This window comes from Balaenoptera physalus (genome assembly GCF_965194825.1).
Source record: "Balaenoptera physalus genome assembly, chromosome: 4".
In the NCBI taxonomy this organism is placed as follows: domain Eukaryota; kingdom Metazoa; phylum Chordata; class Mammalia; order Artiodactyla; family Balaenopteridae; genus Balaenoptera; species Balaenoptera physalus.
In genome coordinates this window covers 91,625,301-91,649,544 of record NC_138891.1, presented here as the reverse complement: position 1 = coordinate 91,649,544, position 24,244 = coordinate 91,625,301, and the positions used below count along the sequence as shown (strand labels likewise).

The 24,244-nt window shown below is 37.7% G+C and overlaps 1 protein-coding gene across 12 annotated transcripts in view; it reads left to right on the top strand.

Annotated features, from left to right (window-relative positions):
* Positions 1-24,244, top strand: part of BBX (BBX high mobility group box domain containing) — a 282,163-nt gene that overhangs the window by 172,118 nt on the left and 85,801 nt on the right. For all 12 annotated transcript variants that reach the window (XM_082460373.1, XM_082460370.1, XM_082460372.1 and 9 more), the window contains 2 exons: positions 8,610-8,780; positions 14,069-14,311. In XM_082460373.1, the coding sequence (XP_082316499.1) occupies positions 8,619-8,780; positions 14,069-14,311 (405 nt within the window). In that variant the 5' untranslated portion in view covers positions 8,610-8,618. Of the gene's footprint in view, positions 1-8,609; positions 8,781-14,068; positions 14,312-24,244 lie in introns of those variants that run through there.

The window sequence follows — 24,244 nt, the reverse complement described above, 5'->3', positions numbered from 1 at the left end:
AGGTGATCAGTAAGTATGTATTCAACTTCATTGACAGTAAATGACTCCGTGAGCTTGTCTTCTTGTGCTTCAGCTTCTTTCCAATATGATAATTGTGTCCCACCATTTTGATACATATAATATTATAAAAACCTTTGTTAACAAACTAAACAAGGCAAACTGTATGTTATCTGTGCCTCAGTTTTTTTCATCCGTAAAAAGGAGATTATAATAGTACCTACCTCTTAGGCTTGTGGTGTGTTAAGAGAATTAATAAGTAGAATGCTCTTAGCTTCTGGCACATAGGAAGCAATATATACATAAGCATTATATATATAGAAGCATTTTATACATATATATAACTGTTATTACTGTCCTTACTCATCATCATCAATAGGGGTTGAGGAGAAACCAATAAGTTATAATGGGCACTGTGGGATTGGGTGGGACTAAGACACGTCAAGACTATGAATGAGCACTGAAGACCAACCTGAGGTTGGAAGAGTTTGTAATAGTGTGAGACCACGGGAGCAGCTGGCAGCTTGGGGATAGACTGGGAAAGAAAAAAGGTTAGGTGAGTTCAGAGTTGAGGTTAATTAGCAGACCAGTTATGATAGGAAAAGAGAGCTAGTGAGCTGAAGGTGCTATGCTATTCTATTTTGAGAGAATAATGAGAGTCAGTAACAAATAACCAGAGAGCGGAATAAAGCTACTAAAACATGTTCTTAGACTAGTACTGACAGCTGTTTGGAAGTGACTTAGATTTCATTATATTTATTACATCGCCTTGTCAATTTGCCTGTTTCTCCCCTCCCCTCCCGAGCAACCCTTCTGGGTTCTTATTTTTCCTTCTCTGCATATTTTCTTTTCAAGCCTTATATCTCTTCTGCCTTCTAGCAAAACAATGTAAAGAAACAGCATACTAAGAAAGCAGAGAGGTGTTGTTTCTGTGTTCACATCCTCACGTACTCCCTGTCTGGCACGGGATGTTTGCTCTGACAGATCCAGAAAATATAGCATCTGGCATGTTCTTTACCCTCAAGGGTCTCTGTGGGAGGAATTCATATGGAATCATTATACACATATTGTACGGGAAAATGATGATTGTTATACAATCAAGTGTCAAAAAATATGGCACAGCCATTAAATGTGGGTGGCCAAAACAGGTGCTCAGGGAGGAAAGAGACAGGAGCTGGGGCAAATGAAGATAGCTCCTCAGAAATGGGCGTTCAGAGGGACTTGCACAGAAAGTGAGAATGGGTGTGTGGGGTATGGTGTGCGGGCCTGGGAGAGCTGAGGAAGCACAGGGCAGGTGCTGCCAGACAGGACGACACCAGCCTGGCAGGGGAGCAGAGGCGGCAGGGGCGATGGTTAAATGAGAGGTAAGGCTGTACACGTAACTCCCACAGTGCATAGCTCAACATGTGATCAATACATGCGCGTTCAGCTGCATTGAGAGTAAATGAGGAAGAGACTCCCGTGAGTTTGTCTTGTTGTGCATCAGATTCTTGTTGGTGGGATAAGTATGTCCTAACCATCTAATAAATGGATTAAAAAAAAGAAAAGCACCTTTGTTAATTTAGAAGCTAAAAGAGGCAAATGTATTATGCTAAGCCTGTTGAAGAGTAGGAATTTGGTGACTTTGTGATGAAGAATGTAAACGCCACCATAAAATTATAAGAAAACAGAGAGTTGGGCTTTTGGGGGAGGGTGGTGTGATGGGGAACATGTTCCAGCCTGTTACAGAGTTCCTTGTGTTAAGTAGTTTTTCTTCCCTGAGTCACTTCTTTTGGTGCCTTATCTATTTCAAGGTAGCTGTTGTTTCTATCTGTAGCCTAGAGTAGCATGCATTTTGACAACCATGTTAAGCTCTCCTAAGGCTAAATGTCAAGGAGTTGTAAGTATTAGAGATCTTAGAATACATATTCCTTCATGAGAGAAGGACACAGGAACCAGAACTGCCAGTATAGCTAAGCCGTTCTTTAAATAGTGTGTGTCTTATTAGTATTCATGAAGAGCATGTAGATAACATCTTGACAGAGTTAAAGTTTCAACTTGAAGAGCTACTGCTTTTCAATAAGGAGTGCATTTAAAGACACTCTTTGCATGAATAGAGTGACTGAATTGCTTCTAAAATGAGAGTATTACTTTATAGAAAGATATTTTTCATTTAATCTGTCTACAGTTTAGAATTGTCATTAGAATTACAATAAATAATAATGATTAGCACTTGTAGGGCTTTAATCTTCAAAGAATTTTAAAGTTAATCTAATTTAATTGTCGCTTGGGGTCATCAGAGAGGTACACTTACTTTTCTGCTGTGAACCATTGAAAGTGTTCACTTTCCAACCCTTCGGTGCTCCCTTTAGGTAGTTCCATGGCTTATAAGCTATTTGTTCTATGGGAAATGCCCAGAGCATCAACAGATGGAAGGCTTTATATTAGAGCTTCTTGTCCTAGGTGTGCATTTGGGCTCTTGAGTTGGGCTTCCTGCTTCTAGTGCCAGCTTCTCTGCTGCTAACTGTGTGACCTTAGGCAAGTGGCTTAACCCTCAGCTTCTTCAACTGGGATGCATAGTATAGTACCTGCCTCAAGGGTTCTTGTAAGGATTAAATGAGATAATGAATATTAAGTATGAAGCGATTAGTATTTAATAAATATTAGCTGTGTGTTAGTATTGTTTTTAAAATTATCCTTAGGAACAGTTCATTCTGGGAAGTTGTGATATGTGGTTAAGTGTTAGGTGAGGAAATTATAAGCCATAAATACCCTTTACAGTGACCGCTGTGTACCAGGCTCAGTTTGAGGTCCTGGGACAGAAGAGTAAGAAACCATGACGCCTTCCCTCTAGAAGTTCACAACCTATTTTGTGGAGGATAGTGAGGGCATAGATAAAACTAACTGAAACACCATGGTAAGTGCTTGACCAGCAAGCTCAAGTGTGATCAAAGAGCGATGGCATTTGACTTAAGGTTTTCACAGAAGGCTTTAGAAGGGAAGTGATATATTACCTGGACTTTGGAGGAGGATGTCCGTTTTGGCAGAAAGTGGGAGAATTTTAGGGAGTGCGCGAGGCAGTAGAAGCGAGGGGTGTCGAGCGCAGCAGCACTCTCAGAAGGTTTTAAGCAGGTTGGTCCAACTTGTGGGAAGCCCTAGAGCTACCGATTTACCACCATTTCTTGGCACTGATTTTTCATCTTCTCTGTAGATCCGAGACAGCTCTAAAGCTTTACGGTCTTAGTTGGACCCAGGAGAGGCCTTACTTGAGGTTAGAAGGCATGGCTGTCTGACAGTGAAATTTCGTGGGCCTCCCTTACCTTCCCCCGTCTCATTTGGTCTGAATTTCCATTAATATGATTTGAATGGGATTGTATTGGACATTTAGGAAACAGTTTAAACTCTAAAATACCCCTGTGACACAGTTAAATTTACACAGTGTTTTAAAAGCTAAAGTGTGCTGATTGCCTAAGTTGTGAGACAAGAGGAAAGACTTGAGGATCTTACAGAATTTATGACTATGCCAAGGCCCTGTTTCTGACTGTATATCACTCAGACAAAAGAAAAGAAACTTTGCCTCTTTCTTTTTCAGTTGCTGAGGCTGGAGGTTATATCATCTGGGAAGCATGTGGACCGCTGTTAAATGGGAGTCCTCTGTGCTGTCTCTTGAACTGCATCTTAGGCTGAGTTAAGCGAGAACTTGCTGCCTGTTAAACCCATACTCCCTCTAAAAAGCTTGTGGGTAAAGGGAGGATTTACTAACATGGAGTGAGAACCTTCTAGATGCCAGGCTCTGTGCTGGGTGTTATATAAAAAGTGTTCTCACAGTAGAGCTATTACTTAGTTTTAATGTGTGGAAAGATCAGCAAGATGAATAACTTCACAACAAGCAGTTAGTGGTAGAGGCCGGATTCTAAAGGAGGCCTGTTAGGCTTCAGTGTCCATTTTTTTCTTTTGTTAAATGTGGTATTTACTTTGTCCTGTTTCTTCTATGATATTTCTTCTTTAAATTTCTCATGAAGTTTGACCTCAGTAAAGGTCTTCATGAATGGGCTTGCTGCATTTGAAGAATATAGGTAAATGAAGTTTTTCCTAATTTATCACCAAGTTGATTTACATTTACTTCAGTATTATGAGTATCTGATTAGGGTAACTCATCTGGCAAAGAAAAGGGAACACATGGGTTGGTTTGTTTTTATAAGATAATATTCAATACAGCTGACCCTTGAATGCAGTGGTTATATAGCTTTACAGTCACCTGCCTGTACCCATGGCTCCCTCATCTGTAGATTCAACTAACCGTGGATCATGTAGTAATGCAGTCTGTTTTTATTGAAAAAAATTTGATGTATAAGTGGATGCTCACAGTTCAAACCCATGTTGTTCAAGGGTCAACTGTATTTTGGATAGGGACCTTCAGCCTCCATCGTTTGATAATCTCAGCAACATAATTTTATGATATTGAGTCTTTCAAGTACAGAGTCCACTGGTAGTTGAATAACCTGATTTGTTATTCTACAGTTGCCATGCAGAAAGGAAGAAGGACCCCTTTTGAATAAAGTCCCCCAATTGCTTCATTCATTACATATAGATTGCTAGCTTAATTTGCTCATGTTCCAGAACAAGAAGCCAAACTTTATAATGTGTGGGGGGTTTTTAGTGGCAAAATAATTACAAAGGTAGTCCTCTGTTACTGTCAAAAATTAACAAAAATTAACAATTTTTCCTCCTCATTGTTGAAATAAGAAAAGCAATATGCTTGAGTCTCAAAATTCTGCCTTCTTTTCCCTTTTCTTTCTCAGAAGATGTTTTTCTTCACCTTTTCTTTCATTCTTCTCTCTTGCTTTCTCATTACTTCTGAATGATAATCAGGAGCATCATCCCCTCCCCCACTCCCCACACACACATTCTTTTGCCTTTCAACAGTTTGAAAACAGATCCATGGTGAATTAAAAAGTAATCAGATAACGATAAGTTATTAAAATCTCTAGTTTATAGTTTGGGGTATTTCATGGTCATTAGGTCAGTTACACTTTTCTTAACTGTTTTGTCCCAGGTTTACTATCTTCAATTCAGCTTTCATTCATGCTAAAAATACTTACTTCCCCCCTACTTTGTTCTAGACTGTGCTAGAGGTTATCAATCTTATTTTTCGTACAGCACAGGGTTCGGTGGTTCTCACACAGAACATGCCACCCTGGCCTGCATTCAGTGTTATATACATAGTCTTCAGACCTCCTTTTTTCCCACTCAGGAAGAAATATCTGAATTCACAGGAATGAGAGAGATGGGGGTTAATTTTGAAGCCATTCTACTGTATAAAAATAGTGAATTATCACCATAATTTAGCATGGAGTTTCATATGGTTGTTTATAACAATTCTCACAACTAACTGATCTTGGTGTTCTGATAAGCCAGATGCTTCTATATAAAGATAACTAGTCTTGGATCATCAAGAAAAAGGCCTAGTGATGGAGGTAAGATGCACCCAAATAATTGTAATTCAAGGGAAAATGTGGTAAGTGTTGTTAGCAATATAAAATCTTTCTATTGTATTTATGGGGATGGAGAGATTAATTTGGGGAGCATCAGAGAAGATATACATTATCGTAGTGCCGTAGCAGCTATGTGGAAAGAATCAGAACATTGAGGTGGAGGGAGGTGAATGTGGTTATTTTGAACCCCAAAGCCACATATACCATCCATTCATTTGATTCTTGATATTCTGTTTGAATATTGAAGTTACACATAAATATATGCAAAGGCACATACACTTAAACACAGTTCACACATAATCAAATAGCATAATCAGAATCCTTGAGGCTAAATGATGTATTTTTCTCTGGGCACTGGCAATCACTTTGACCTCTCCCGTTGATAACAGCTTGCCTGATGTATAGTTTCCCATTAATTTCTTTTACTGTTTAAAAACTGTGTTATAAAATATCCGGTATTAAGACCCAGTATGGGTTTAATTACCACTCAGGCATCTCATCCTGAAATGATTAATAAGCCACAAAAATAGCTGTTTCCTCTTCTCTCTATATAGCGTCGGTATTTTTAGAAATTGGGTTTTGCATGCCAAGTTTTATTCGTAGATAGACTGGGAATCGTTAAATGGTCTATCAATTCAAAGAAATCGTTGTTCCTTTATTATTTATGAAGAGCATACCAGATAACTAATTCCATTTAGAGTTTTCAATAACTTCTACTCTTGAGGCAGCCACATGAATCATGTAATTGCTTCAGATACTCAGCAGAAGTTTCTTGCTAAAAAAACCACGGGAACATGTTTTTCTCACCTCCCCACCCTTTTTTTTTTTTTTTTTTTTTGACTAGACACAGCTTTTAATAATGAGGATTTTATCAAAATGAAGATTAAAAGATTATTAAAATGAAGATTTTATTGTAGTACAAGAAATAATCTGAACGTCTATCAATCATGGAATAATTGAGAAAATTGTGATGTGTTCCTATTTTGGAATATTATATGGTTATTACAAAATGAGGATGATCAAGGTGTGTTGACTTAGAAGAGCATGATATTTTCAACTTAAAAGTTTTAAATGGCTGTGTTTACTGATATATTTGTGTATAGAAAAAGGTACAGAATGATATTGTCCTAAGGATATTAAAGTTGGTCAAAGGATAGGAAAACAGAGGAGATGATTATTAACAGAAGAGAATCCAGAAGTAGACTTATACACATGTGGTAATGTAGTATAGGATAAAAGTAGCATTTCAAAGGAATGGGGAAAAGCTGGACGATTTAATAAATGGTTTGGAACAGTTGGTTAGCTATTCGGGGAAAAAAAAAAAGCTAGATCCCTCCCTCACTCCTTTGTCAGAATGAATTCCAGATTGATCAGTTATTTACATGGTTTTTTTAGAATAATGAAGTCACGTAAGTTCTCGAAGGAAACATTAGTGAGTATTTTTCGATTTTGAAGTGAAGAAGACTTAAATATGACCCCAAACTCAGAAACAAGGAAGGAAGATTAAAAAATTGCTTATGTCGTATTGTTTTGAAGGCTTGAGAACTAGATGAATACTGAAACTATGTGTTCATGGATCCTAGTGTCAGCAACATGGCATTAAAAGTTCATTGATAGTACTTTGCAAGTGTTTGGACCAATACAGATTTAAACTGACCAAAAAGACCACCACCCTGTGATTTTGGCAACGGCATTTACGTTTGTAATTGTCAGCATGAACCATTTAAGTTGATGGCATTTAACTGTATTGTTTCAGTTTTCACATGAGTATGTATAAAGAGTAATTTGTATATTAATGTTACTTCAGATGAATGAATGAAAAATATTAAATAATTATGAGAAAGCATGTAAGAAACTGTGTATAATCTACCTTTGGGCTGTGAGGCTGGGCATGATGGAGAAGGTAAACCTCATTTTTTGTTATTTTCACCTTTGTAATATAAATATGTAGTTTCTTTCATTGAGAAAAACTTTTAAAAATATTCACTGAAAAATAATTTAGAATTTTCGGCTTCTGAAAGATATTGTCAGATTCATAGCCTGACTATAGCCTAGCTATTTCAGCCAGTCGTCTTTTAGGGGAAAGAAGCCTAGAGAGCAAAACTTTGTTGCTGGATTGTAGTGCATATGTAATAGGGAGATGCAGAGATCTTTGTGATTTGTTGTATCACAGGCTGGTACAGAGGGGGCTCATCCCACTGAGTGATTCATGCATAGACGGGATCCTTGGAGGCTGCACAGTTAGATTTATGTATGTATGTATGTATGTATGTTTGTATGTATTATGTATGTATGTATGGCTGTGCTGGGTCTTCGTTTCTGTGCGAGGGCTTTCTCTAGTTGCAGCAAGCGGGGGCCACTCTTCATCGCGGTGCGCAGGCCTCTCACTATTGCGTCCTCTCTTGTTGCGGGGCACAGGCTCCAGACGCGCAGGCTCAGTAGTTGTGGCTCACGGGCTTAGCTCCTCCACGGCATGTGGGATCCTCCCAGACCAGGGCTCGAACCCGTGTCCCCTGCATTGGCAGGCGGATTCTCAACCACTGCGCCACCAGGGAAGCCCCCATGCACAGTTAGTTTTTGAAAAATGTGTGTCGTCTTATGAAATAGTTTTATTTTAAATCTAAAACATTTGATTCTTATAAAGCATTCATTTTACTTAATAATACTTCAGACTCAGATTTATCATAGTCTAGAATGTGAAATTCATGTAAATTATGATGATAAAATAGGAGCCATTGGAGAATGTAGGGAGGCCCACCTCTGTGAGCACCTTTGCTCCCCTGGGAGGTATCTTTCACATTCCTCTGGTGGAAAACTTCGAGAAACACTATTTTGAGTAAATACGAACAGGTGACAGTAACTTGTAATCATCCTAACACTTTATTTGGGTTTTGAGTTCTGAAGTTATGAAGTGGAAGGAAGCAGATTTCATAAAGGGCAAATTTTATTAGCAATTTAACCCACTAAAATGAATGTTTGATTATGTACTTAGTTCTTACTGAATCCAGTAAATGTCTAAGCTGGTAGATATTTTAATCATTAAAACTATAATCCAGTTAAAGTTAAGGAAGCTAAATAAACTAATTTTAATCAAATTTACTTTGATTTCTCTGTTTCTCCTTATTTTCATTACTACAGGTCACAGTAATGAAAGGCAGTAATAGAAATAAAGATCATTCAGCAGAAGGAGAAGGGGCTGGAAAACGACCAAAACGAAAGTGTCTTCAGTGGCATCCATTGCTAGCAAAGAAACTTCTTGACTTTTCAGAAGAGGAAGAAGAGGACGACGAAGAGGAGGATATTGATAAGGTGATTTCCTCCTTTTATTGTAGAAGTTTTAAGTTTATTTGACCATTCATTCTAGAAACTGCAGTGAACATGTGTGGTGCAAAGGAGGCGTTTCTAACAGTCTGTATAACTTGAATCCTAGTTAACTACTTAATCTGCATTTTTATTCCAAATGTTGATGACTCTTAAAGTATCTGTAGTAGTAGTTTAAACTGAAACAGATCCTTCTTAAATAGTATTTCTGTCAATTAACTAATAATTTGCAGACAATATTCAAACGCAGTGAGTTCATAAAATTTGAGGTGCTTACCCGCACCCACCTGTTGCTCCTGGCCTCTCTTTCTTCCCTCCCAGCCTAGCCTCGCCACCGTAGGCAGGTTCAGAGCTGTTCAGGTCCTCATCTCTGAGGCCTCCAGAGCATCTGGCTGCTGTCACCCTTCCGTGCCTCTGTGCTCAGTCAGTCCTCCTGGTCCCCTCCTCTGGTCTCACACTTGAGCAGCCGGATCTTGCGAGAAAGTCACACAGCCATGCGGCTGGCTTTAGAAAGCCACACGTCCCTTCAGATCTTGGCATGACTGGTTCCTCCTCTTCGTCATTCAGGTCTCAGCACAAGGACTACCTCCCCATCATCTCAGGTGTCCCTCCCACCCAATGCATTCCACGTCTGAGGATTTCCTCCCTCACACTTCTTATTTGCCTTGTGTTTAGCTGTGCACTTGTTTATGTCTGCCTTCCTAGACTAGGCTATAGCTCGGTAAGAGCAGGGGTCTTGCCCTTCCTGTCCTCTTCTCCTTCCTCAAAGCCTAGAATGGTGGCTGGCACAGAGTAGATTTTGAATAGTTATATGCTCAGTAGAAGAATAGATGAGTACTGGACTTCCCTGGTGGCGCAGTGGTTAAGAATCCACCTGCCAATGCAGGGGACATGGGTTCGAGCCCTGCTCTGGGAAGATCCCACATGCCACGGAGCAACTAAGCCAGTGTGCCACAACTACTGAGCCTGCACTCTAGAGCCTGCGAGCCACAACTACTGAAACCCGCGCGCCTAGAGCCCGTGCTCCTCAACAAGAGAAGCCACTGCAATGAGAAGCCCGCGCACCGCAACGAAGAGTAGCCCCCGCTCACCACAGCTAGAGAAAGCCCGCGCGTAGCAATGAAGACCCAACGCAGCCATCAATCAATCAATCAATCAATAAAAAATAGATGAGTACTTATTTTGTGTCACTACAAAGTTCATAAACATGCTTTTACTATTCTTCAGGCCTTCGATATCCGTTCAGTCTTTTGTCCTAGGCTTGGGTCAGCTCCCTCTTCCACTCGTCTCAGCAGGAATTATAAACATTTTCCCTGTTTCACAGACATCTTCTCTGGGTAGTGTTTATGGTCTCCTCACTATTGAAGTTTTCTTCTCTTTCACAGAGAAAATAGAGGCCACCAGAAATGACTCCTTCAGCTTTCTCTACTTACTCATCTTACTCTTATCTCACTCCTTATCCATCTTTTCCTTTCCGTTTTCAGAGAAATGGTGTTATTCTTCCTGTTTGAGGAAATTGCCAAGTTTATGCTTATGCTTAATTTGATCTCTCTGACACATTTGCACCTGTTGATCACTTGGTCCTTGAAGCTGTCTGCTGTTTCCATGACAGCAATCACTTACTTCTATTCCTCCCTTCCCAACTATACCATTCTAGTTCCTTCCAGTTGATGTCCCTCCATTATTCTACCTTCAAATGCTGATGTTCTCTGGGCTTCTTATCTTAATTCCTGTCTCCACCCTGGACCTTTCTCCTAAACTCTGGACTTGTATTTCTGACTGTTTACTTGACATATCCACTTAGGTATCAAATCAGAATCTCAGTTTGAATGTGTTCAAAATGAAGCTTTCACTTTTCTCCTGCAAACCCCATCCTCCTACATCTTTCCTTTCTCAGTGAATGGCAACTCCAGCTGTCAAGTTGGTCAGACCTGAAACCTTGTCTGTTTTCTTTTGCTCAAGTCTCACATCTGTCCATCCATCAGTAAATTCTCAGCCATACCTTCAAATATGTTCTCAAGTTGACCCCTTGTTAGCAATGTCACTACTGCTACCTTGATCCAAGCCACCACCAATGCTAGTGCAGATTATTGTATTCTGCCTCTCTCTCTGCCTCTGCTCTTGCCGTTCTACAGTCTGTTCTCAACAAAGCAGCCAGAGAGAGCCTTCCATAGTGGCAGGCCAGTTGTGCTACTCTTCATCTTCATGAGGATGGGGGGTCTGTGTGCTCACTGTTCTGTCTGCATCACCTAGAACAGTGCCTGCTCCGTATCGGGTACCCAGTGAATAGTTATTAAGTGAAAGAATGAAGTCATCGAGTCCTGTTCTCTTTTCGGTCCACATTCAGAGATCTCACCCACACCCTTGGTCTTACTTCTTTATATTGGTACATCAGTTCATTATCCCAACTGGGACTTCTCTGCTAAGAGCCACTTGACATTCTGCCACCAGATCTAATTTCTCTCATTTGAGAAAAAGTGTTCTCTGTTGTGTATGAAGGAATCTTGCTGCCAAAGTTGGAAACACTCTTCCTTTTTCAACCTTTACATCCAGTTAGACACCAGTCACTCTTGGTTCTACCCCATTAGTGAATATTGTTTGTGTTTTCAGTTCTCCATTCTCATGATTACTGCCTTGATTCAGCCCTGTCTCCATTCTCGCATGGACAGCTGGAATAAACTTTTAACTTGTTCCTCTAGTTTTGTTTGACTCTAGTTTTGCTACTGTAATTTATGCTCAACACTGATGACAGGAGTTCCCTCAAAATACAGATCTAACAATGTCTTTCCGCTGCTTAAAACCACTCATGGCTCTTCATTGCATCCAGCTGTGGTTTCCATATCCTGGTCCAGTGCTAGTGTTGATTTGTTGCAGAGTGTTACTTGGCCTCTGGTGAAAGAAAAATAGGTCCAGATACCTTTTCGTTTTAATTTAATTTATATATCATACATTTATTTATTTGTTTACTTACTTTTTGATTAGTTAATTTAATGAAACAATTATAATATTAGATAGTAGTTAAAAATTTTTTTAATGTTCATACTTGGCAAAACAAAAAGTTGGTAATCTGTGTTGGTCCCCTCCCAAGGGTTTTTATTGATCCATGCAGTCTGAAACCACTCATTTACAGGGTTAAATGCACTTTTTTCTTCTTTTTTTTTTTTTAACACGACAGAGCACATTCTTCATGAAGTGGCCCTTACCTTCTTCTGTAACCTTAGATTCCTGTTCTAATCTTTTATATACTGGTACTATTGAGCTGCGTATAAGTGTCTGAACTATTGAGCTTTAATCTCTGTTAGTTCCCCATGACTCCCCATTGACTACCCTACACACTCTGATTCATCTTTCAAAATTTAGCCCAGACCACACCTTTTCTAGGGAGACTCCCCTGTTCTCCTGCCCCTCTGCTAGTGCTTCATTACTGCACTGGTTCATTGTTGCAGTCATCATCCTGCTTTTTAATTTATTTGCTTATATATCGTTCTCCTCTCCCCAAACAGTGAGCTCCTTGGGCCAGGATTTGTCTTCTTTATCTCAGCTCTTGGCTTGAGTTTTATGATTTAGTAACTGAATCAAAAGTTATTCTTTTCTGAAGGGAAACTATAATTACTTCCTCAACCTACATAATACATTTTTTTATGCCTGAATTTTTTCTGTAGCTTCTCAGTTTCAGAATGCTAAATAAATATTCCTTGAAAACTTAAATCACTTTTAATGATTGTACACATAATGAGGAAGATAAATCTGTATCCTTCACCCCCAGTAATAATCCCTAATGTATTTCCAAATCAAGTAGCTATGACTTCACGATTGTTCTGTACTATCTGTGTTTGAAGATAATTGATGGTTAATTAAATGCACGTGCAATACTTAATTTAGACTTAAAAGACTTTTTAAAAACATCTAATTGGATTAAGCTAGTGATTTGTCCTAGAGCGTCTGTAACTGTTGCCCAATAAACACGATATAAGAGAACCTGGTTGCCTTATAGTAGTGGTTCTCAAAGTGTGATCCCCAGGCCAGCAGCCTCAGCATAACCTGGCAACTTGTTAGAAATACACATTCTCAAGGCCCACTCTAGACCTACAGAATCAGAAGCTCTGGGAATGGGACTTAATCTGTGTTTTAACAAGACCTCCAGGGATTCCAGTGCCCACTCATATTTAAGAACTACTGCCCTACTGTGTAATGCAGTCTGACAACTACCTCGATCCTTCTTGATTTTAACTATGAAGCAGCAAGTAAAGAAATGGTTTTAGTAAGCATTCTGGACTTCTGTTCTTGGTTGCACTGTCATATTTTAGCCTTAGAAGATACTTAACAATCCTGTTATATTCTGAGATTCTGTGATCAGAAATGTGCTTTAAGAAATTTAACCTGCAGCCATGCGCAGGAAGTATTGTAAGAGATTGAAAGCAGGAAGACAAGGCCATAGGCAAGAGTGGTACTAGGGCAGTGGCAATGAGAATGACACAGATGGAGAGGATCAGAGCTTTGCAGAAGTCCTTGAAGACCTTGAACGAAATGCTTAGGAAAAGGGAGGATTCAAAACAGATTTTGAAAGTTGAAGCCCTATCACCATTGAATTTCAGTGGACAAGAAAGTGTGATGTCTACAAGCTTGAAAATTTACTATGTAGTTCTTCCTTCAAATAATGTTAGAGGTCTGTTTTGATTTTTACACTAGGAGGCTCCACTTGTGGCATGCACAAACACATTAAGTAGTCTGTATTAGATTTTTATCTACTTTCATGTTAAACATTTTCATATTATTAGTTGTACAACAGCACATTCCAAAGAGCAGAAAGACAGAACTAATGCTCATGTATCTTATGTGGATATTGTCGTTAATCTTGAGACCCATATGTCACAGAATGGGTTGAATCCTTCATTCAATAGTTAGTTAAATACTAATGTTAGACCAAACATTAAGCTCTGCACTGTGTATGAGGAAAATAAGAGAGCTTTTGTCCTCAAAGAGCTCACTGTTAGTGAGAAAAAAATGTAAGCGATTATAACAACAATGTAATATATGCTGTAATACAGACATGCACAGGTTGCTATAGAAACTAAGCAAAAGAAAACATCTTAAGTTGGTTACCAACCACAAACAGTGGTTGATGACTTTTAAAAAATCGTTTTTTCCCCCCAATTTGTAAGTTGTTTAAGTGGAGCTAAGGAAAAATACAATTTGAAAACCAAGACTAATTGTTAAAGCAAAGTTATCCAGGATGTGTTAAACATTTGGCTTTTGTTTTATTGCTTTTGTTTAAGGTTCAACTTCTTGGGGCCGATGGTCTAGAGCAAGATGTTGGTGAAACTGAAGATGATGAATCACCAGAACAGCGAGCCCGGAGACCAATGAATGCATTTCTCTTATTTTGCAAACGTCATCGCTCCCTTGTACGTCAGGAACACCCCAGGCTTGATAACCGAGGTGCTACCAAGATACTAGCTGATTGGTGGGCTGTTCTTGATCCAAAGGAAAAGCAGAAATACACAGACATGGCCAAGGAGGTAGGTTACAGTGACGAGGTTTTATGGTGACTGTGAGCAACCAATCCTGTAACCCCCAGTCAGTAAATTTGGAGTCCGTGCTAAAGGTCTGGCAACACGAAGGTGAATCCTTGAATCAAGTGTTAAGTGAAGACATACAAGCTTTGTTCCTATCCCTGAGTTCCAAGTCCACCTTGCAAATACTGGTGAGGTGCCAAAAGCAACCTATTACCAAGAAGTTTTTTTTCATTGTGTATATTCCACTGATTGATGTGGGGGATTGATTTTTATGAAGGTGATTTTATTTATTATGAATGGTTTTTGTTTTTAGTTTTTCTAGGAACCCGCTTCTGCTGTCAGAGAATGCCCATAGTAAAGATTGACAATATTAATCTAGTTCTGATACTGAATAGCTTTGTAACCATATCTAAGTCAATCTCTGGGTCTCAGCTTTTCTTTTCTTTTCTTTTTTTAAAATATGTTTTTAGAATGAGAAAGTTAGAGCAAAATTTGTATCCCTTCCAGCGCTAATACGTTTTGATTTTGCAATAAACGCAATTATCAAGAGATTTGCGTTGACTTGTTTCTGTAGGTTGTGCAGCATGAATATTTAAAACCAGTAAATGAATGAATGGCAGTGGAACAGGATGTACTGTGATGTGTGCATGCATGTAAACACTGTGTAGGCAATAGTTGGTGAGAAGTATTTCTATGCAGGAAGGCTATTCAGAGAGGTGGGGCATTAATTCCAAAATGTGAGTAAATTTCTTGAAAAATTGTATTCTGGGCTGTTCCTAAAATAATCTTAAATTAATGTGAGTTCATTATGCATTTAAAATGTATTGTCTAATGGATTTAGCAAGTAAGGGGAAAGCAAAGCAATATCATTGTGGTTAAACTTGAAAGCAGTAATTCTGTTTCTTGAGTGTTGCAACTTGCAAGTAATCTTGATTCATGCAAGCCCTAGCCACGCAAACATTTGGTTAAGTTCTATGGAAAGATGAACCAGCAGGGGACAAATACAGAGTTTCAAGTGAGACATTTTATTAGACATCTCAGTATGTAGAAAAATAGTTCTTTCAATTGCTGTGGTTTTACTGAGTTTTTTAACAAGCTAAGATGGAACATAAAAATTTCTTACGCAATGTTCAGGGAAATTTGAATCCAGAGTAAATGATTTAGCATAGTTGCTATGTGATTAATGATTACATAAGGCTTCAGGAATTAACTGTATTGTTAAAGACAGGATTTTAACTATGTAGAGCATCTAGAAAATTTAAAATCAATTCCAGTAACCTACATGATTTTAAATGTTGCAGGACATTTTCACGAGCATAACAATAATTAACAGTAAAATTTTCCTATTAAAGAGCTTTAGATCCTTTCATAGTCACGCTTATATGATAAAACACACAATTATCTGAAACCTCATAGGGAACTGCACAAACTTCCTATAATTAAACTCATGAGTTTGTTTTTGGATTACTGTTTTTGGATAACCTGCAGCCTGTCTCACGTATACTGTTTGCTTTTTCTTAAATACTGCTACTTTAAAAACCAAATAGGTGGCCATTTTTAAGAGGAGGAAGCATTATTTTCATACAGGAATTCCTTTACTAATTACTTAATTAGCTTCACAGTATTTGCCACTGTGGTGAGTAATGAAATCTAAATCTGATAAGGTGCCCCCCACTGCAAACCACTTCAAGTAGAGACCATAACTGGATCTTCCATCTCACAACTTGCCTTGTTGCTCTTATGAAATACTGTCTCACTTCTAGTACCAAGTGTGGAAGGTTCAGTTGCTTTGAAAATCCTTTATACAATTGGTTTCTAGGCATAAGTGATACTTGTTTCAACTTATTTACCAAATGGTTTTGAAATTACGTTAAAGTACAGGTAATTGTGCTGGTGCTTTTTGTGTTAATATTGCAGCCTTAATTGAAATGTCAGTTTAATCAACAAAAACTTATTGGGTGGCTTCAATGTACCGGGTCTTAATGATTGTTAGTGATAAATACGGTCTCCGTTCCTCAAGGTCCCCTCTCTCCAGGCAGTCATTTTTAAAACTATTTTTATATGTGTAAACTTGTAATTTTAAACCCCCAATTTAAAATGTGTTCTCTATTAGGAGCAAGACATAGTCTTGCAGCATAGTTTGCATGTGAGTGTAAATAGTTATGTGATGTTCACCAATATCTATTCTGTCATTACCAATTGAATGAGAAATACTTAATTTTTTCCATTCTCTTCTTGTTTTTAAAATATATTCTTAAAGTAATAATTAATACAACTTTGAAGAGATCATTTTTTTTTAACCTGTTAAAACTTTCTCTGACTCTTCCCTTGCTTTTTGGTTATTTTCTATTTGTGCATCTGGTAAGAGGGCATACCTGTTTTGGGATTTGTTTTCGGTTTCTTGAATAATTTCCCAGTACTGATTGGCATTGTTGAAAAAATGGTTGAAAGAGGGTTTCATATTCTCTGATGAATCTCATTAGAGCAATAATTAGTTATAAGTAATTTAAAAAATACTGTCCTAAGGATATAACCTGGGTTCTTTTCTTAAATTCAGCAGTGTGCATGATGGTGCAGTGTTGTGGACATTCACAGGCTCTAGCTTCTTCAACTGCCTGTTAGGAGACCCAGAAACAGTATTATTTTTCCTTTGAACATTTTCCCTTACAAATATATGAATATAAGCCTGAATTTTTGACTAGGATATTGCTGGAAACTTCCACATGCCACTTAAACTAATAGTCATAGTTAATTAATGGACAGTCAATGTAGAGGATCACATATGTTGTCCTTCAGGTAGAGCAGAGTCAGTGCAAAGAAGAGGGGAGGACCTGGAAAGTTAAGGCAATTTTGAGTGACCTTTATAATACCCCCTCCTTTGGTTTTTGTAGGATCTGAGGCATGAGGCAGAATGCATGCATTTATTGATTGGTTCATTCCAGACTGGATGTTTTACCTAAGCACAAACATGTAAAGTCAGTTATCCCATTCTTCGGAGCAGGGATCTAAGGCTCTTTGGAGTTAGTATCTTGACCACCTCTACATTGGTGGAGCCTGGGATACTCTTGCCTATTTGACTCTAGCATCCTTTTAGTATATACTGCTCACTTTAGACAGCTGAGAGACTAGAGATTTGAGTAAGTCAGTCAAAAATGGTAACAATAACGTGTCGTGGGTCTTACGGGAAGAGTCTGCCTGTGCAGAGGTTGGGGTCAGGTTGGGGGTATTTCAGGAAAGGCTTTATGAAGTTGATAGAATTTGGCGTGGGCTTTGGTACAGGATTCAGAAGAAAGGCGAGGATAAGAGCAGATATGGAAAAGGAAGAACAATTTCAAGAACAAGAAAGTTTTACCCCAAGCCTGGGGTATTTGTATCAGAGTAACAGGAAACGATGATATAAAGGCAAAAAATCTTGAGAGACTGGCCTGAAAAGTTGGAAGTTCAGTTGTATGTCAATAAAAGAGCTGTGGAATTAAATGCAATAAAATACAGCTTGAAGGGAAACTGTAATAGCCTTTCGTAAATGTTGGTATCTGTTGTCGTCAGTAGTCTAGGAGAGATTATCACCACAAATCTCCATGGGGTCTTTAGTGATCAGTTCTTCCTCCATGTTTCTTCAAGATAAAATTAACGTACTCATTCCCTTGCTTTGATTTCATCAGAAATGTATTCTTCTCCAAAGAAGATTTACCGTCTTTTTCTCATGTATTACTCTGAACAGTTTTTGTTAATTATCACATCATGCTTAACAGGATTTGTATTTTTACAAGAATGCTGTGGCATCTTTCATACTACTAAGCTAGAGCAGCACCTCATTTATCCCCACATTCTGGAGAAACAAGTGTTACACAAAAGTGATTTCTAGGTAGATGAAACTTTGCTGTTTCTTTAAACACTCTTATTTTATATATTTATCCTGGAAATTTTATGTAATATTTTGTTTAAATACTTCCTTACTTAAAAATTTTAGAATGCTTGTTGAATTTTTTCAAAATTTCAACCCATTGTTTCTCTACAAGAATAATTTTATAATCTGTAATTTGGTGAGACCTTTGTGAACAATTGAGTTACAGTCATATTTTTATCTGTATATTAAATGATTCTTAACCCTTTTGTTCTTTTGAATTTCCTCTTTGGTTTTCCATGAGTCTTTCTTTTCGGTCCACCCTCAGCTGTCAGTTGACATTTTTTTCTTCTGTCAGCCACTTTGGACTGCCTCTAATGAAATGACTTTACTCTGTGTGGGGTTTTCTGAGTATCACTTAATTAGGGGCCCCGCCACTTTGCGGGGAGGTGGGTAGTAAAACCAAAGATTTGGGCTTCGTGTTTCCCAGTACTTTTTGTTTCTGAGACCTTTCCCATTCCTGTGTTCCAGATGTCAGGACTTCCTTACTATAACAAATATTCAAGTGTTTATTTTTGAAATAATAATATCAAGTTTTGAATATTGCTTTATTCTGCCCAGGATTCCATTATAAACATTTGACTCATTTAATCCTAAGAATAATCCCATGAGTTAGATATTATTTTCCGAAAGCTAAGGATGAGGACACTGTGGCCCAGAGGACTTAAGTGACTTATCCAGGGCAGCAAATTAGTAGTAGTAGAGCTTGGGTTCTCATACTTGGCCTTCTCCATTCTCAGACCTTTCTGAGTTTCCACATCTATAAATTGGCAATAAAGATGCCTGCCCTCACAGGGTCGAGGTAAGATGCAAATAAGGCATTGTGTGCACAGGCATGGTATGAAGTTTAAAATGCTATACAAACGTTAGTTGTTCCTGATAAGCAAACTTATGTTTGTTTGTATTTGTTACTTCTTTACCTAGTAATCTTTTACTGTTTTTATTAGGACCTGTTAACACGCTGAAGTGCTACTGAAATACAAAATTAGTCTTTGAAACACAAGAATCAACAAAACTAAAATGCATCATTTGCCCAACTTGGCAGATACTGTCCAATGTGATTAATAATCCCTAACAAAATAGATGTTCCATTAAGTGAGCTAACTACTTGATTTCAGAAACATCAATCCATTTGCTAATTGTTAGTAAACACTACCATTTAAATATTCAAATCAAATAAAATTATAGGGACTTTATAAAGACCCCATAGCTAGTGATAAAAAAAATAGACCTCATAGTGAGTGACATATTGAGAATTTAAACTGAGTCTCTCTTAAAACTAATTTTTGGTATTGGTTTCAGATGTTAATATTTGGATTGATTGAGGGACCTAATACTCCAGTATCCTACAGTAAATCTTGATTACTTTGGAATTTGTGGTCATTCAAAGGGATGTAGGTAAAAATTAACTTTTGTACTGTTTGAAACATTGCAAATTCATGCCATAAACTATTTCTTAAAGAAAAGGTTTAAAGTGTTTAAGGAAATTACTAAACCTAAGCAAACACATTTTTTAAAGAAAACATTTTACAATTCAAATTAGTTAACATGAATTATCTATTCATACATTTTCAGAAATATAGATAGTTTTCTTACCCAGATCCCTATCTACCTTTTAAAATGTACCAAAATTACATTTTAAAAGAAATTCTGAAATTTGGGGTACTTTTTAAATAGTGCTAACTGATTAAACTGACTTTCTCCTCCTTACCCAAATTAGGGAGTAAAATTGTCCTTTAAAAAACTTTATATGTGAAAATGAACTACCGTTGCCACAGTAATCCTTACAGGCAATTTAGGCAACCGTATCTGTAGCCAATTCAGTTTTTCCTTTATGACTTTTCTACAAGAGAACCAAACAATTCCCTGGTCACTTATTCAAGTCACTTTTTGAAGTGTATAGTTTTTACCGGAGTGGCTTTAACATGAAAGTTTTATAGGTTAATGTATAATTTGAAATATTTTTGTTCTGTTGGAACCGTAAACTTAATTCAATGTTCTGTCATATAAAAGTCTAATTAAATTTCCTTCCTATTAAAATATCTAGTAAGAAGAATTCAGATCTAAATGAGAAGTTTTAAAGTTTTGTGAGGGAAAGTTCCTAAAACTAAGGAAGTACAGATTAATGCCACTTCTCAAATATCTTCCTCTCCTCTTCCACCCTGTATAATGTGATTTCTGCCTGCCAATGTGAAAAAGTACAGCTGTCTCAAAATTCATTAGCTGTCTCAAAATTTATTATGCTAGGGATTCACTTAGCCCCCTGCAGAGTTCTAAGATTTAAAAGTGTGTTATAGCTCTTTAAAAATCAGATAATTCCTGTGTAATCTCTCCTTCATAATTCTGGTAGATTTTTTTTTTATCATGGTGATATTTCACATATTTGTACCAGAATCAGCTCTCTTTATTTGTATAGATATTCCCAGGGTCCCTTATTACTGGACCTCACCAGGCTTATCATTCTCTTTCACTCTGTTGAGAAGATCTAGACTGTAATAATAGCTAGAAATACTCCTGGACTTTTTGATACATCCCCTCCCCTCCAATTAGAAACAGACAATTGGAAGACAGTTAATAAGTACGTCTCTCCTTAAGGTGCTTTTTAAGATCAGATTTCCCATTCTTATAAATGATCTGTAAAAGTATGTAATGTTGAGACCCAATTTTTTAAAGATTAACATAATAGAGTGTTGTCTTTTGGTGTATAGTAATGCCATTGTCATATATGAAGTAGACAGAATACTGTGACAAAGGGTATGTATTTAATACCATTATTGAATAACAGTGATGTATTATCATTGCGAATGAAATGTGGTAGTAGTTGAGGGTGGACAGAAGGGAGCCAGCATTTACTAAGCATCTTGTGTAAGTCAGGATCTGTGCCTATAAGGTAAGTTCACTTAGGTTATCTAATCAGTTGGAAATTTGCAAAAATAAAATAAAATAGGAATTTTTATATTAATGGGAGATTTAAAAAAATCAGTGTTTTAGCAGGAGGCTAGTTACCTAGGAGATAGGGCCAGTAGCCTGTGATTGATGTTCTTGGAGGATAACTGAGCTTCCCCTCCCACCCCCAGCATGAAAGCCCTGCCTTGGGGATCTGGATGGGTGGGCCTGTCTCTTTGGTCCTTTCAGTCCTGTGCTGATGGATTTTTGCCCACATGGTTGACCAGCTTGCTAATACTTTCACTCAGCTATTTGCTTCAGACTATATATAGTCTTTTTTCATTTCTCCCTTACTCAGCTTTCTCTGTAATCCCTTTCCTAATAACCTCATCACAACAAATGATTAAGCCTTTCTGTTGTCTCTTATAGCTGAATCAGAGCAAGTGATTGATGATGAGCCCAGTTCCAAGGACAGACATCCTCACACGCTGAGGGTTCTTCCTGCCTCCGCCCTCACTTGGTGTTCGTACACTGCTTGTGTTGACCTGTATGTCTTTTCATGAATTTATGGCGTCTCCATCTAAGCTTTAAACTCCTTAAGGACAAGGGCTGTGTGTTATTCTTTTCTCTGTCTCCTACATTCTTAACCCTTTTGCTCAAATATATACTTGATTGAGCTAATGAATGTTGTTTTACATCGAGTTTAAGAATCTGCAAGGTTAAAATTGTAATACATTTATAGAGCATTGACCCTCATAGTGAATTCTCAGTCACCATTTTCCATAAAACCTCACATACTCCAGGCGTTTCTCTTGCCTTTTGTTCTTCAACACATAGGTAGCTTCCCCTTTTACGGACCCTCTGCAAAACCATTTTTCATGCCTGAGCCAGGGGAAAGTCCGTGGACCATGTATAAGAAGAAGTAATATTTTGATTACTGGTTGTGGATTGTAAACAGTTTGAAGGCAGAGACTCTAATTTATGCTCTTTTAGTCCCCAGTGTCTAACCAGTGTCTGTCACCTAGTTGATCCTCACAGAGTATTGAGATGGATATGGGTGGGTGGGTGGGTGGGTAGAATAAGTGCAAGAGAAAGAGATGTTTATGGTCAGTGATTGTCACTGCTTTATGTTATCTTCAGCACAGCTCCACATCATAAGTTAGTTTAAGCTAGCCTTTATTAATACCATCAGTGCTTTTAAAAATAGTTGATGCTGGTAATAATTCATTCATAAGAATGACAGTATTATCATTTTCACTACACATGTTGATTTTCATCAAAGCAAATTGCCAAGTGATTCTTAGAAAAGGATGTAATATTTACTGGGAAAGATCTTACCTAGCAGATCGACAACATTGGAGGGGAGGAAGGGGACACCTAAGAAACAGAAGAAATCTGAAGGCTAGTGACATCCATCTGTCTAGTCCCATCCGTGAATTGGGACTTTTTTCTTAAAAAACCACCAAAAGTACCCAAAACTTTTAAAATTTCTTATGACAAATGTGTTAATTTGTTTGATAGTCTTTTGTTACATTATAGAGTGGTGACCTTTGTCCAAATGACTGTTCATCTGACAGACCAGCTCGTGTGCATTTTGCTGGGACAAAATAATGATGCATGTGCCTGCTGCTTTCATCTCACCCTATCATTTGTCACTTTCCACCTCCAGACAGCAGGCGAGGCTATTTGTCTGCCTCAGCTTAACATGTATATCCCCCCATGCATGTGAATGTGCTGGGATAGAGTACCTCTTACATTACATTGATACCTCCAAATTTATTCTGTTATGTGATGGTAAATTCTAGTTTGCATCTGGCCTTGTATCCCATTTTAATTATTTTTGTAGGAAAAGTAGAACTGTATCTTACTGTTTTTTACGCTTACCTTCCTTCCTCATGTACCTATGTATCAATATGCAGATGTACAGCTTTTAGTTAAAAAAAATTGATTATTCAGAAAATTTGAATTAAGGGTGATTCTTTGGGATGATTCTAAACCATTGACTACTAACATTGCATTATATTATTTACAGTACAATTTTCATTTATATGATTTAAAGTGAAGTGGTGGAAAAAGTTTGTTAGTTGGATTACATATACTTTTCTTACACTAAGGGTAAAGGAACCTTTTTTTTCTTTAATGAGTTAGATAAAAAAGCTATTTTGAGCTTACACTAAATTAGTTTTACACACAGAGTGACCATTTTAAAAAGCAAGTTTAGGGGATTGAAAGAATTGTATTAATTAAATAAGGTATCTAGCAGTAATATAACATAAAATCATTGAAGAATACATGAAAAAATACATTTTATCAGATAACATAACCATTGGCAATATAACATGAATAGCAAGAAATATATTTTTGTTTAATTATTGTCAGGAAAGGGAAAGAAATGGCCGAGTTGGGGAAAAGGGAGAAAACCACAGAAAAATGAAGGAGAAAGGAAGATATTAACAGTGAAGTCTGAAACCTCCAAGTAAAGACATACAGTTTGTGATGGATTAATCTGCAACATCACACATCACAGCTCTCAGCATGTTCACTTTTGAGATCACATGTGCTCATTACAAAACCCTGGGATGTTACCAGGTGCAGCTACACTTTTTAGATGGAAGAATTGAGGCTGAGAAAGGTTGTACAATTTGCTTAATGTCCACAGCTGGCTAATAGCAGAGGTGGGTTTTGAACCCAGGTCATCAGACTCTGCATCCAGTACTCTTTCTTCTACATGGCCCTGCATCTTCAAAGAACTAAAAAGTTCTGCATCAGTTTGCCCTACCTTGTTCCCCTTTTCCCATTCGTGATCTTGGTGTTTTTATCCCACAACTGATTACTTTGCTCTGTTAGGTTTCCCTGCATTTGCCTGTACAGTAAAGCACAGATTTAATTTTTAACATACTTAGCAAATTAAGCAGTGAGCAGAATCAAGTTACTGGCCCTGGTACTGACTCACATTTTGTAAGGTACTCGATACCTACGTTGAAATAGGTGCTGCTTTACGCACCACATTACGAATAACTCCCTTTCTCTACCAAGGTCAGGTAACTTTTTGGATCCTAAAAAAAAAAAAAAGAAGAGGATTAAAAGATACAAAATGTGTTGCCTCTGAACCCTCATCCCACAAATGAACTTTCTAGTAGATAAAT